Here is a 15,859-nt window from a genome sequence, read left to right as displayed (position 1 = left end):
GCTCACAAGTAAATTATGTATCCTGCTTTATATCCCACAAAAAAGGAAAAGTAGAGTTAGCATAAACCATTAAAATACTCCTCTGTGCCTCTGGTGAGTCTCTATATATTTCTATTCTTTCCTCTATTTCACGGATCGCATTTTATACTCCACAATAAAACGCTGCTTCCTCCTCGTCAGACGTGTCAAATGCATGAACAATAAATGTTTGATTTCCTCTCTCTCTCTCTCTCTCTCTCCGGCACGCTGCAGCAGACAAATCACAGCAAAACAGCTTATAACAGCTGACAGATGTCTGAGTCACCATCACAGGCGACCTACAGAGGGCACACACACACACACACACACACACACACACACACACACACACACACACACACACACGCACAAGACATGCAAAATATGTTTGTTTTTATTGTATGTGAACGTACCGACAGCCAGGTTGGCGATGAAGAAGTTGGTGACGGTGCGGAGCGTCTTGAAGCGGTAGATGACGTAGATGACCAGAGAATTACCCAGAACCCCCAGCACGATGATGGTGCTGTAGGCCAAGATCAACACCACCTGCAGACAGACAAACAACAACAACAACAACAACAAAAACACAGCTGTCAGAGGAGGTTATTCGCAGCAGCTCTACTGTAAACTGGCTGAGACACAGAGTTAATAGTTTTCAGTTGTGATCTGAAGGTTAAATTAAAAGTAGAACTGAACTACTGAGGGAAAAAACAGGCTTTAATTTGAGACCAGCTACAATTAGAGACACTGAATCTTTCCCAGACCTCACTGCAATTGGTAAAAAAAATCTATAAAAAGATACATTATTTATGACATTTTATCACCTAGAATGCTTTTATTTTGGAAAAATACAAGGAGCTTAGCACAGAGAAAGTGTGCATTAAATAAAGTGAATCAGCAACATTTCCTGTTTCTTTGATTTGATTTGAAAGTTTTTAGATTTATTACATTGTTGAACTGCTGTGAAGGTACCTGGTTTATTTTTATAAATGTTTTGACCAAAAAGATGAGTCTAACGGATAAGAGACGCCGGTGCCGAAGCCGGTGTAATTTATCATTTCAGACGAGGCGACTCTGTAAATAGGACAGTGGCGTGAAGCGTAACAGGGGGCGGTGTGTCTCCAGCAGCTGTTTTAGCCTTAATCCACTGGTTTCTATCAGTGAGTAAACTATATTTTATGTCTATTGGTCAATAATAATAACAGTCGAGCTGATAAACTGTACAATGAACCCAAACAGTGAACACAACAGTTATTTGGATGAATTTTGAACAGATTATTTCCTGTGAATATGTATATTTTTTATCATTTTGAACAATCATACAGACTTAATAGGCTTTATTTTTGTCAAATTCAGTGTTTTCCTCTCATCTCATCAACTGCAGGACGAGGCTGTTTATCAGACAGCGAAGGCTCTGTGAATATATCTGTTCAGATCTTTGTGATCTCTGTCCACAATCCTAAACAACAATGTAAACTTTAAAAATAACAATTTCATTTGGTTTTCTTCACAGAAATGGATGAATTGATATGATATAGGAATATTTTTAAAGGACTTACGACCCCTGTCAAGGTTTGTTGGGGTCCCACTGGTCTAATCTAACAGTAATCACATTTTACAGCACAAGCAGTCCATGAAAGCTCTACAGCTTCAGTGCTGACCTCCCACAGGTAGAGAGTGTAAAAGGTTTAAACGGCCATTTTGTAATTGTATTTGTACTCAGCATTTCCCGCAGTAGTTGCTGCTTGGGCCCTAATTATGCTAATTATGCTAATTATGGTAATTATGGTAATTGCAACATCCTCACCATACTACAAGTAGACTACGATACATTAGTGCCCTCAAATTTCCCACAAACATCAAGATCCTTCATCGTCTTTTTTAGACGAATATGAAATCATAGAATACGAAAGCTCTACCTGTACACTCAGCAGTTTGATGGGGTCTTCTGGAAAATTCACTCCCTCAAACACCGTGGGCAACGGCCGGTGGGTTAGCGCCGGCATTTGGGTTGTAGTCGTGGTAGCCGAGGTTGCCGAGGTCATCGTCAGGCGGGGGCAGGAAGCGAAGCTCGTCCTGCGTCCCGTTGACTGCGCTGACAGCCTCCATGTTCGATCACGCGTGTTTGTCCAGCAGCAGCATTTTTACAGACACACTAACACGCACACATAGCCTGCGGGATGACAGAGAGACACGAATGTTAATAATGTAGGTAAATAACAGGTGAGAAAGACAAGACAGGTAATGAAACTGTGAACGGGGGAAGAGTAGAGCTGCAGGAACGAGTCTCAGAACTGAGTTAACATTTTAGATAACGGAGTCAATGGAAGTTTAAGAGAAAAAAAAACACTACAGAAACACTAGGTAACTGCTAAAGTATTATAAGTTTGTCTGACGTTGACATAAATGGTTTAATAATGTGTGTATGAATCACTGACTCTGGTTGATCCGGCTAATTATACACTTATTGGAGTGATGCTGACTCCAGCAGTCCAATATTCACTCCCAGTATTTGCTCTGTTTTTGGTCTCCACCAATTTCTGGGGGAAATATCTGGTTCTTTAGCAGCTAAATGCTCCACAAAGGTCACAAAGGACATAATTGCACTTGTCCACCATGCAGTTTGACTAAAAAACCTGTCTTGGACTTTGTTTTCACGCAAGCAAACAGCAGATTACTGCAAATAATCATACATTTGAAAATGTTTGGTCTCTCTGACATTGTTTCACTTACAAATGAGAAGCAGTTTTGGCTCAAAAGTTGAAAATCCCCAACAGTAGACAGACAATATACTGTATGTCCTTCTTTTAAGCATGTTTTAAATTTTCCACGCTCAGCCAAAATACATTATTTCAATGGATCAGGGTTTTTTTGTGGCCACATAATCAGGTCAGTCAATCATAAATCTATCAGTGTTACGGAGTTATTCTCAAACCCGTAATCTGGAAAGAAACCTGGATTATGTGCATAAATGAGATCAGATTACTGCCAAAAGCAGGTCATCAGATAATCTCCAGGGCATGTAAACACACCAACAATAACTCTGGACGACATTTCATCGGCACATCAGGGGCTGCTTTGGCACTGCATTGTAGAACGGCTAATAAAAGTGATTATCAGATGTAACCAAGTAGCCAACAGTTGATGTACATTAGCTAGTTTAACTTAATTTAAGATGTGACTATATATATGTGTCTCTTATCTTTAAACCATATTTAAAATGTGGTTGTCTTTTCAACATAAATTAGCATAGCACGTAGCATATCTAAGTACGGGAAAGGAGGAAGTTGACTGAGGTTCGGGGCTCATGAAGGGTATATTGTGGTGTTTTTAAACAGCCAGAAACTGCTGTACCATCCTCAAGAAACCAACTTTAGCTAAATAATGTAAGTAGTGCAAACCTGGTTATATCAGAAGTGGAGAGTAATTCTTTATTAAAAGGTTTTTGTTTAAATTTTGGCTCTTGAGATTTGACAAATACATCAAAAGTGGATCACACTAGAAGAAAACAACAACTCTAAAAACAAGAAGAAACCTAATTTTTATTGCAAACTGTCAAGTTTTTCCTGTTTAAGAGGCTGACAACTTTCTAAAAAAGAAAACTGAGTTCTCAAGGTGCCCTGGAGCAACGCAGTGACTCGTTTAGTCCGGGTGATGCAGAGCAGCAGATGGTGGTTGTACTGGGCAGCTCCCAGTGGCCTCAGACCCTCAGGCTGCAAATATTCATGCAGAACTTAAAAAGAAAACCTTTTGCAAGCTTGGACTGATTCAGACCATGTGGGTGGAGAGAAAGTTTGAGATCCAGCAAAGTTTCTGTGTCTCGGCTGCCAAAATTATCCCTTTTACTTTCTGTCTGTTTAATGTATGTAACCACAAAATGTCCTCTCGCTAAACGTAGAGAAAACACAACACCCAAGAAAAAAGTAACTTCAAATGAATGATGACAAAACAGATAAATTAGTTTCTGGAACTGTCTTATACAAAAGATCTAATTTATTACCAGTTTAACTCATAGATGACTCTGAGATTACAGTTTTTCTCTACAATAAAACAACAAACACACACACATACTTAGTTGTGTTATTTATAGCTGACTTGCGGGGACACTGTGGTGTGTTCAGTGTCAATCAGTTCAGTCAGATAAGGACCACTTTGTAATCACTTCAGATTTATTATTTGAAAGAGGTTTTTGTTGGTACTTCTATATCTGTCTTTATCTTTCATAATCAGGAAATATGCCTCCACGTTGCCCATTAATTCCTGATAATAGACACCTGCGTTATCACATATTGGAGTAAAAAATACACTTACAAGTACATCGTGGTGAATTTGCATCATAGGGATAATTGGGAATATCCTCACACAAGATTTGAAAAAGACGTAGTGTGCAGGATTGATTTCTTGAATTACTTTTGAATTCTCACAATTGAAAAATCCTACACCATGGCTGAAGACTCATCTTGCCCATTGTATCTCCCACAGAAGTGCAGAAATAAACTGTGTGGAAACTCTACTTTCTTAACTAGATTTAAGGTAAATTCCAGTACGTTTTTGATGATTATCGCAATAATATTGTGAATCGCAATTATTTTGTCATTTGATTTTATCTATTTCACATCTCAATTAGATAAATATATACTTTGTCATTGTGGTCGTCCTTCCAGTATGACGAGATGGTAATACTAGTCACAGATGGCTGATCTTAAAATATGTCTGTCCTTTTATGTCTAAAGGAAGTCTGTTCCACTCTACCGCTGATGTCTTGAATCTACATGGAACAATATCCTCAAAGTCAAATAACCATGTGAGTCGCTAACTAGCTCAAAATAATTTTAAAAATACCTTCCAACATCGTATATACAACTCTCAGTTTCAGTTGCCTGACCCTATTTTCTACCATCAACCATTTTAATTCCTTTAATTGGGAAAGTTTCGTTTTAATCCCGTAAAGGGTGCTACTGTACCAGGTAGTACAGGTATAGTCAAAGTGTGGCTGGATTCAAACAGAGGCTAATATTTTCAGGGTTTTCTGGTCTAAAAAAATGGTCCTCATGAGCAAGAATCTCTATCATACTCTGTTACGCACGAGGAAGCAAACCAGGAAGTGTAAAGCACTTTTTTTGGCGCTGGGTGAGCGACTTTTATTTAAACGATCCACATCCACGGTTGGAATATCCAGATGTTCGTCACAGTGCAGAGGCTTAAACTTAAAATCTGAGTTTCACAGGTGGAAGAACGTCACACCAGCTGTGTCATAACTTCTTCATACACACACACACACACACACACACACACACACACAGCTGTGACCTCTCCGTTTCACAGCTCTGTGATGTGGGCCAGTCGCCCGGCCTCGGGGGATATTAGCGCAGGAATACTAACACAGGCACAAACACCAACGACGAAATGAACGCGCTCACAATCTCAAAGTCACACAAACCCACGTGGGAATAAGCACACGCACACACACACACACACACACACACACACACACACACACACACACTTCAGTGAGCTGATTCACTGAGCAAGTTGCCCGAGGCTGTTCAGCTCCCTCCCGCTCTGGCTTTGGCGCTGACAGGATCAGCGACGATGCCAGCTCACACTCGCCAGAAGAAACGAGACGCAGCAAGACTGTTTTTGCAAACTCACCTTACAAAAGGTCTGAGGTCTTTATACCGCGCCATCTTTTCCATATTTACATCTCTATAAACAGACAGAGGGGACGGGCACAGACACATGAAAGGTCCTATTCTCCTCCTGATAACGAGCAATATCTGTTTAAATAGAAACCTCTTCAGCGCAACATCAAAATTAGGCTCAAGTGGGACTTTAACATGTAAATGAAGCATTCTAGAAGTGCACTCTGGGATAATAATAGTATTTTTTAATTAAAGCTGCTGTGGGTACATCTGAGGCAGTTGTTTACATTTACAGACTGGTGCTGCTGCTGAGTTTAAAATTAAAATGATGCTGATGCTGAAGAAATTAGCATCTGAAGTCTGAACACAAAATAATTAATAAGAGGAGTGTAGCAGAATGGCAGCCGTCAAACCGCTGCCAGACCTCGAGCTTCTCTCAGTAGATGACTATACTTCAAAAATTAGGGAACATGAGTTTGTAAAAGAGCTGACACCTGCTCCCTGCTCCACATAATGACTGCTGACCTAAAAATACAGCATCCACTGCTTTTTAAAGAAACATATTGATTGTTCCCCTCAGGATGAACTCGAATTACTTTACTTATCCTTTTCTATCTAGCGCCATCATGACGAAATACCTACAAGAACTAATGACATACCCATCAGCCTCAGCTGTACTTTAGTGCTAATTAACAAACTAAGATGTTAACATAAGCACGTTAGCATGCTTACGTTAGAGTTTAAAGAAAAAGTAAAGCCTCCCAGAGCTGCTAGCGTTGCTGTAGACTCTTGGTCTTATTTCTGTATGTAGCTTACAATGAAGTCAGTCGATTCTCAATCCAAACTGAGCAAACATCCATCAAAGATGAACAAATTGATGTGTCCAGTGATTCAGAGGTCTGGAACATAGCTAACAAAGACTGCTTTAGCTTTGAGTGTATGAACATAAGATAGGATTGAAGCCAAAATATCCAGGATACAGCTGCTCCCATCGATACCACTGCATTATTGAGGTCCTGCCCATCAGTAGTGTGAACTTGAGTGAGACTCAAGTCACAGATTTGATGATTTTAGACTCAACTTGTTTAATCCAACTTAACACCAATGTCTTGTGACGTGATGTTATTTTAAAAAGTGTGCCACCAATCAATTCATCCAATCAAGTTGAAGATCAAACGTCACATTACTGAGCCCCAGTTGGAAAAAAGGACACCAAAGATACTGGCAGCCTACATAACAATTCTTATTTTCAGATAATTATAATGAAAACATACATATAAATATTACATTTCTGACAATAGATAATGTTACACACTGGACCTTTAAGTAGAGCTCCACCAGGTGGGAAGACGGTGAACAAACCACAGGTTGAAAATGCCATCCATGAAAATACTAAATGCTGGTGTTGTTTGTAATAACTACGTAGCTTTAATGTAATGTCATGTACTTGTCTTGATGGCTGCACAGTAGTAAGCCTCTCAATCATAACCAGCTGCACTTTATCGCTCCACTTCATTGCCTGTTTTGACTTTCCTAATAGAAAATCCTGTCAATTTGTTTCTCCTTTCTAATCTTCTGCTCCCACCTTGTAAAGCTGTTTACATTGTATGAATATCATGTCTTATACCTTTCCCTTTAATTGTCTGAATTTAACATACATTCTGTTATCTTCTAAAAACTAATCTCAGACTTTGCTAATACTCACCAAACAAACACCAACGCTCTGCTTGCAGCATTATCTTTTGGTCATGCAGCTGCTCAAAGTCAAAGGACGCTTTCATTTCATTTATTTTTTGTCAAGTGGCTTCATTGACATTCAGCGGACGACTGAAATCTTGCTGGATCTCTCTCTGAGGATGGCTGTTGATTATTTATTCGTACAAGCTGGCCCGAGTGATTAGCTGGGTCAAATCAAAGAGACACAATTATTAGAAAACATCAAGAGGCCCGACATGAAAACGTACACAAGATTATGTATCCACCCCAGAGTAAACCGAGTGTGGGAAACTCTTTAATTTAATCATACAGTGGCTCTCTGAGGTGTCTGCATAAAACTAAGGGACCCAAACTGGATCCAAGGTTAATAAAGCTCTCCTGACTCAGCTTGCATTATTCTGAACTCTCAGTGTTTCCTTTTGAGGCCACTCAGAAGCAGAAATCCTCCGGGATAAAGCAACGCCGCAGTTTGAATGTTTTCAGAACAAAGCGGCGGTGCAGAGCCGAGCATGAAGGTGATAAGATGAGTCAAGCGAGAAGCCTGCAGTTTTAAAGTATCGTGTGGTGTCCTCATTCATCCTCTAATGCAAAATTTGACACTGTTATTTGTCTATATTTTGGTAAACTGGTACCATTAAAAGTATCCCAAATGATCCTGTTTGTAAATGGTCTAATAGAACAATAGCCGACTGTCAGGGACAAGAAAACAGACTTTGTCAAAAAAAGAAGCCTATTAAGTCCGTTTTTCAATCTTTTCTTAAACTGTGACACAATGTTAACCACGCAATGTCCAACCAGATCTTATTATACTTCTTATTTCTAACTCGACCATGGAGCTCTGCACATCCAGAAATGACGCTACAAGGGAACCTACGGTGATATATTTTGAAGCGGGCCACAGAACAAGTGGCAGTATTTCCTGTGGGATGTACAAATGGGGCAACTACAACTTCCTGTTGTGTTTGGAATACCAGCATGCACCTGTCCCTTTCACCTCGCACAATATCTTTGCTTCAGATCTCCTCCGTCCTCCATACCTCCTTGGGGAGGTGCATCTCACAGCCCTCTGCTCTAATGTGTCTGCTCAAAAAGGCTGGAGATAAACGTGACAACTCCTCAGTTCAGTAAATAATTAACTGGCCCTCATACTTACTGATTCAACGGTTAATTGATTGTCTTATTCACTTAGGCTGTTGCATTTGAAGAGGGAAGTATGTCCACACAGGACGCTCGTACTGGTTTATTACAGAATATAAACAAAGCTGACCAAGCGTTAAATCTCACATATATATATTCATTTTTTTCATTAAAGAGCACAGTGGCTTTTATCGGATGTGGGGTCAACAAGGACGGTTTATTTTAATGGAAGAAAAAGCCTGATTATTATTAATCTGGAGTACCTGATGTGCATAATGTATCCGCACAGGGTTGGGAATCAGTCATTTAGGCATTGTTTAACCAGATATGTTAATTCTGAGTAAATTCATAATCGCTGCCAGTAACAGGAAAAAGTCCTCCTAATGGAAATAATGATGCAATAATACATTGTACTATTATTATTATTATTATTATTATTATTATATAATAGATGCTGGTTTTAGCAGTTTTTGTCACTTTCATTGGTTTGCATTTGTGCATTACTTGCGAGTTAGCAATGACGTGGAAGATTTAACATGTTAAAAATAAGTTCTTCCGTCCACCATCCCCATCTTTTATAGATCACAGCCCTGTCATCACTTTAAGATTATTTATCTGTATGTTGGCCTTCATCTAGTACTGTCCACCATTCAGTTCCTCCGACATACCTTGTTAACTTACATAACAGTAATTATAAGTACGTTTTCCTAACCTACAAAAACGTCTTAGCAAGGTACATAAGTCAAGTTATGTAACGTCTGTAAGTATCTTTGACTCAGAAAACTGCTAAGTAATAAGTTAACTAAGTTTTATTCATGTAACTTAAAATCTTTTTCTAATTCTCAGTAGTTTTCGTGCTTTTAGTTCTCAGCCAAATACAACAAAAAATGGAACTGTGCTGTTCACTTCACCTGACAGCAACCAAATAACATTAAGCACTTACTATAAGTGGATATAATACTATATATACTCTGTCCTCGACATAAAACATCTGCCTTTTTAAACATGAGATTGCTGAAATAAAAGCTGAACAGATTAAACTTAACCCAAAGGGATGTAACTCAATGATGTAACAGGGCCTTCTTCCAGGATACAGGTTATAGTGTTATAATATAATCATATTATTTTAGTATATTACATACATATATATTTAGTTTCAGACCAAAACATTATTATTATTAACATTATTAAAACTTGCTCTTTAGAACTAGCTTTTACTATTTTTGCTCACAGGTTGTTGCTGCTTTTCCTACAGTAACATACGTCTGCAGTTTCTCTGGCATTTTTAAGGTCAATGTCCTTTTTATCTGAATTGTAAACCTTAATGTGATGTGCTGTTTAGAGTCCTGAACATCAGCAGGAAGCTTCAGCCCGCAGCAGCTCATCAAACGCGCCTGATTCGTCTGCAGCCTGGTGGAACAGGAACTGGAGCAAGGAGAAAAGAGTCAGACGAAGGCGATAACAGCTCTGTCACCCTGCGGCCTGCGGCGCTTTAACACAGGAAGTCACACGTGGGGGGAACGTCCATTTACTTTTTTACTGCCGAGCGGGAAATGAAACCGTCCGAGTCGAATGGAAAATCCAGGCCGACATCATCTTTAAGGTCAGTTTTTGTAAATGTTATGTATCTGGGGAAAGATGACGGAGCAGCTCTGTTCTAAGTTGATGCCCTTGTGTGGAAAACGACAGCAGGGAGCTGCCCCGGAAAAAACCTCAGACCTCCCCTTATTAACACACAGATGTCTCACTGGACCAATCGGGAGCAGAGCAGCTTGTCCGAGGTTGTGCGGGTGAGAGCTGAGGCGTCGAACGGCATCTTTACTTTAGCCTTTGTCATCCCAGTTTGCAGTGAGAATCAATCACCACAGTAACAGTGAAACAGCACAATTAACACTTGAGCCTTCAGAGATCTGCTCATTAAAAGTGGATTTAATGAGATCACATCATCATGGAGTCACTCTCGGGCTGCTAGACCTGAGGCCGCATGTCCACTTCAGTGCACTTCAGTTCAGTAAAGAGGTTCAAAGAATAAAGAGATGAGATAGGCAGATAAAAGATATAGAAATATAAGCTCTTTTATCACAAGATCTGTTTTTTGTTTCCTGTTTCTGATCAGTAAGACTTAGCATTGACTACAATTACATGCACAAAAAAATCTGTTATTTTGTCCTTAATCCAAAATACAACAATAACAATACTCCTCCTATACCGACATGAAAGGATCTTAAACCCGCATTCTTTGTAATGGCCAGAAGGGGGCAGCTCCATTGGCTGCAGTAAAACTGATACAACGCAGTCTTACGAAGAAATGAGCCGACTTCTCACTAGATTTATTGATTTATTAATATATATAAATATATATTATCTCTAATTTCAAGTCTTCTTCCATACAGCATGATGTTCATTTCGTAAATTATGGTCTCATTTAGAGTAAAATAGACCATAAAGCAGGGTATGCTTTAGGGCAGGGCTACCTTGTGATTGACAGCTCATTCTCAGTGAGTCCGTCTAACTCAACGCACCAAACTCAGATCAAACTGTCAAACTAGGCAGTGCTGATCAGATATTGATCCAGATTTTGTTATTGCTTTGACTATTTCTCTCCTCAAATCTGTTCACAAACATATTTTACTGTTTATCTCGAATACCAGATCGTGACCAGGTGAGCTTCAATTGTTTCCAAACCAAGAGCAGCCGATGAGAGCAGCTCAACTCACAGTACGTCCCCTCCACTGGCTCAGACCAACTGTCATGGCGACGAACTCAAGGCTTCCAAGAGGTACTCCACAAACCAATGGGTGACGTCATGATAGGTTCACACTGGGTGCTTCATCAACGGTTTTGTTACTTCAGAAAAAAGAGACCAACTAGAATGTTTGGCAAGATCAAGTCCAAGACAAGTTCAAGACAATAGAAAAAGCCTCTCAAGTCCTACAGCACTGTCAAAACCACTGTGGTTCAGACACAAACACATGTCTTAAAGCCTTGCAAGATGCATTCCAGCAGAATTTTAAGCTTTTGGTTTGAGAAGTACAAAAGCTTAATCATCCTGAATTGGCAAAAAAAAAGGAAATAAACATCATCCTCATGCTCTGCTGTCATGTTTTACATAAACTCTGTTGGTTTAATAAAGACATTGCGTCGTTGCAATAGTGCAGACTTGTTGAAGGGTGAAGTATATCTGCAGTGAACTCTGACATCTATGTCAATTCAATCACATCACTCCTTTACCTTGGGGAAGACACTGACCTCTGACCGCTCAGCACCGTAAATCTATTTAAGAGTGACACACGACAGAACCTGTGCATAACAACCTCCACGACATCTATTCGTTAAGAGTTAAAGGTTGGTATCTTCCGATCCTCCGTGACTGCCATGAGAAGTGAAATGCATCAAGGAGAGAGGTGAGCTGCGGAGTGCACGAGGTGCTGTAAATTTAATCAGAGAGGAGAGCAGGGGACCTTGAATGCAGCACGCCAACACTCTCTGAATTACATTTCTGCTGGAATAATGGAGGCCTTTGTCCTCAAGAGCTGATGATGAGAAAACTGAACTTGAACCCCGAAATGGGAACAAAAATATTGATTTGACCCTTATTTTACATAACTGATTCAGTCATAAAGGTAAAAACAAAAAAAACATGAATTTTGTGTCGTTTTTCCTGCTTAACCCCCTCCTGAAACCTTTCCAAACACCCCACTCACCCTCTGTATTTTAATTATTAAGACAAATCAGAGGGTAGAGAGAATAAAAGAGATAAAATATTTACATCTCTGTGAGGAGTTTGTCCTCTGAGGCCAGAACAGCCGACGTGAAGTTCACCGACACGCTGATGCTGTGGCTTCTTACAATCATCACTCAAAATGCTGGGGTTTATGGGTACACATACGATAATAATCCAACCAGTACAGCTCTGTGTCAGTCAAAACCAAGAATATGCTCTGTGGATTGCCAATGTCACCTTGTCCTTTTGATAAACAACCTATTTTGTTGTTTAGGTATGTGTGCTGCAGCTTTACACTTATACAGCTTTGTAGCCTCTTTGAGTTCAGCTTTAACGGTTCTTTTACTTAATTGTTCAGTCTCAGTGTTTCCAGCTGCAGCAGGCAGCTGTTCTGATATAGTCACTGTTCAGCAGTGCTCAGCAGCAAACAGCAGACAGACACAGTTAAAGACTAGTTGAGGAAGAAAGTGGAACATTTAGAAGCTAAAGAGCCAAATATTTGTCTCAGGAGTTAGTGGACACGAAAAACTGAGATAAAAGGAGAGTGAATACGGAAATATCGCAGTAGAAGTAGTTGTTGCAGTAGTAGTAGTAGTAGTAGTAGCTACAGTAATAGTCGCACTTGTTACATGAGTAGTAGGTGTAGTAATAGCAATAGCTGCAGTTCCAGTAGTAGTAGTAATAGTTGTAGTAGTAGAAGTAGTAGTTGTAGTAGTAGTAATAGTAGAAGTACTAGTTGTTGTAGTAATAGTTGCAGTAGTAGAAGTAGTAGTTGTAGTATTAGTAATTGCAGTGGAAGTAGTAATAGTAAAAGCAACAGTAGTAGTTGCACTACTTCCTGTTTCAATACCAAACTTAAACAGAGTTCATTGATCCTGTTATCCTTTAGTCAGCGTGTGCTGCATCAACAACATAAGAAAAGTGAAAAAGTAACCTTAATATGTTTCAACGCAACACATTTTTGGCATTGTTCTGTAATAAGGGACTTTGAGGTGTGACTTAGTAATTCTTCATTTGACCTGAATTTACCTTCTTCCAGTCAAACACATAGTTTGATTATAAACAACTTTTTTCCGCTCCAGTTAAACAGAACACAGCAGCAAAAGGAAAGATGGCAAACAGAGAGGAAATGGGCAAGAGAACAGAATAGAAAGAGGTGGTGAGCGAAGGGATGTAAAACCAACAAGACAAAGAAATCATACTTTCCCAGACTGGTGAGAAGTGGAGCAGCAGCCGTCAGCTTTCCAGCAAATTCCAGCAGCTCATTCAACTTTAAAAAGTGACATTACTGTGCTGATTAAGAATTGATCGTGAAATTAAATTTCAAATTATTCACTGGAAAAAAAGCAAGAAACTTTCTGTCCTAACCGAAAGGCAAAATGTTGGCTCGATTCCAAAAACACTGTGTGGCTCAAACACTAATTACTGTTTTCATCGCCTTTCTGATTTGTAACTCAAAGGTTTTTGGCTGCCTCATAACCCAGGAAGATCGGGATTAATGGATTTTAACATGTAAATCATCTTCTCAGTATCAGTTATTTCAAATGCCAACATTGTTTAAATGTCAGAACGCAGCTGTAGATGGGCGAGAGAAAATCTTAGCAGCTACAGGTGAAATTAAAGTAATTATCTGTGACATTTTCATGTCAATGAATAAATAACCTTAATTCCAGATTGGCTGTTTGTGACAGTCAGGTGTCTGATAGATCTTTTCCAAAAAACACAAAGAAAGTAATATGTTTTACAGAGGTTTGTTTGTAATAAACAGTAGAAAAAGAAGAATTGAGCAATGATGTATTGATCGTAAGGATTTACAACAAATCAATCTTGAATATTAATGAAACTTACCTCTAAACTACTGACAAAGGTTGTCTTGATAATGGTGGAGTAGTTATTTGAATAACAGACAACAATATGTAGGTTTCTGGCAGTAAATGTTGGAATGTATGATCTATACTTTTTCACTTTATATATTAACCTTGTTTGTAAAATGTCAACCATTTCTTTGCAGGTGACTCACTTTTCTGTTTTCCAGATGATTTAGAAATGCCTAACTTAAGTCCTAAGTAAAATCTTTGGGCATAATTATAGATTTAGGCTTTCTTGGAAAGCTCATCTAGCTTATATTAAGAGAAAAAAGTCCAAAAGTATCACAATTATGAATTAAATATAGTACATGTTGGATTCGAGACCCATGAAAAAAAGCATCAGTTTAATTTTGAGGTACCTCTATTTGTTTATGATGTACAGTACCTAAAAGATAAATGGGATTTAAGTTGAGGTGGTGGTGATCAAAGAAGGTAGCAATGTAAATTTGAAAGTAGATGTATATTTCATTCATGATTATTTGTTATTTATTGTAAGAAGGGGAAAGAAATTATTTATTGTTTCTGCCCCTTTTTGATCGTGTAAAGTGTATTGTTTTCTTACATATTAGGGTTTTTATTTTAACATTATTGAAATACACAATGAATGAATGAATGATGGCCTTCATCTGAACAAAGGAGTACCATGTATGACAGCTGTATGATGCAGAAACATGACAGTAACAAGCTCTGAGATACAGAGAACTGAAACCTACAAACTTGCCACTTATAAAAACCTTTTAGTAGAAGCAATTTTTCAACAGACTGAACAGTATCCTGAGTAAAGCAGTGTTCACCTTTCATCCAGGTGTAAATCACTCCCTGATTATACCAAGAGAATAAAAGCCAACAGTTCTTCAGTTTTGGGTCTGCTCAACACTCTGAGCCTCACAGTGTGAGGATTAGTGTCAGACTGATGATTACAGATGGACAGACAAGCTGCTGTCTGGCACACCAGAGCCTCGTTTATCTGTCCTTTCTCACACAAGCATCAAAATCCATTTCAACAAAAATCACCTGTGAAAAATGAGCCTGAGGGTTGAAAGTAAAGTCTCTCCCTGCGTAGTGATTCCAGGTGCTTCAACATACTCATTCAAACAGCTTCTTATCAAACACCTCTTGTCTCTTTTCATTTGTCTGAAGAACAGAGGTAGATTTTTGGGATCTGCAGCTGCAGACAAAACCTTTAAAGCTCAGTCTTCCAGATATTGGTCTGAAACATGCACTGGAAATAAATGCTGGGCTCAATCGATTGACGATGATGAACCCTGACAGCAAAGCGGGACCAGCACCCAAAAACAATCCGATCCAGCAGTAACGGAGCATCAGGAACCAAAGTCAACACCAGGTGCAACTGAATTTTGATTTAAGACATCCAAGTGCAGACATTAGCACTCCATCATGAGGCTCAACAGGTAGGCTCCACATTCATTTCAATGAAATTACTGAGAAAAACAAATAATAACCCTAAACAACCCACCAAAAAAGCCCCACAAGGTATTCTTTCAAAAGTTGATCCCGAACGTTGGCCAGAGTAGTAGTAGTAGTAGTAGTAGTAGTAGTAGCCCGTAGTTACCACTGAGGAATTTAAAACATATTTGTCTCTTAAAATGTTAGTAGAAGAACTTAATTACATTATGTAACACAGTTTTGAATGCGCATCCATCCATTTTTGGTGGGTGTAGCGATCACCAAATTTAAGATTCATTATTTCCATCCTTGTCTGGCTACCTGGCTAATTATAAATTGCGCAGTAA

General features: G+C 39.1%; 1 protein-coding gene across 1 annotated transcript in view; it reads right to left on the bottom strand.

The window, feature by feature from the left end:
- The window catches only part of npy2rl (neuropeptide Y receptor Y2, like), a 55,897-nt gene that overhangs the window by 22,691 nt on the left and 17,347 nt on the right, over positions 1–15,859 (bottom strand). The window contains 3 exon segments of the mRNA XM_051395208.1: positions 432–564; positions 1,938–2,000; positions 2,002–2,191. Coding sequence (XP_051251168.1) covers positions 432–564; positions 1,938–2,000; positions 2,002–2,127 — 322 coding nt within the window. The 5' untranslated portion in view covers positions 2,128–2,191.

The sequence above is a fragment of the Dicentrarchus labrax genome, unplaced genomic scaffold (assembly GCF_905237075.1).
Source record: "Dicentrarchus labrax unplaced genomic scaffold, dlabrax2021, whole genome shotgun sequence".
NCBI classification, from domain to species: domain Eukaryota; kingdom Metazoa; phylum Chordata; class Actinopteri; family Moronidae; genus Dicentrarchus; species Dicentrarchus labrax.
The sequence above is the reverse complement of the archived record's forward strand: the minus strand, read 5'-3'. Positions and strand labels throughout refer to the sequence as shown.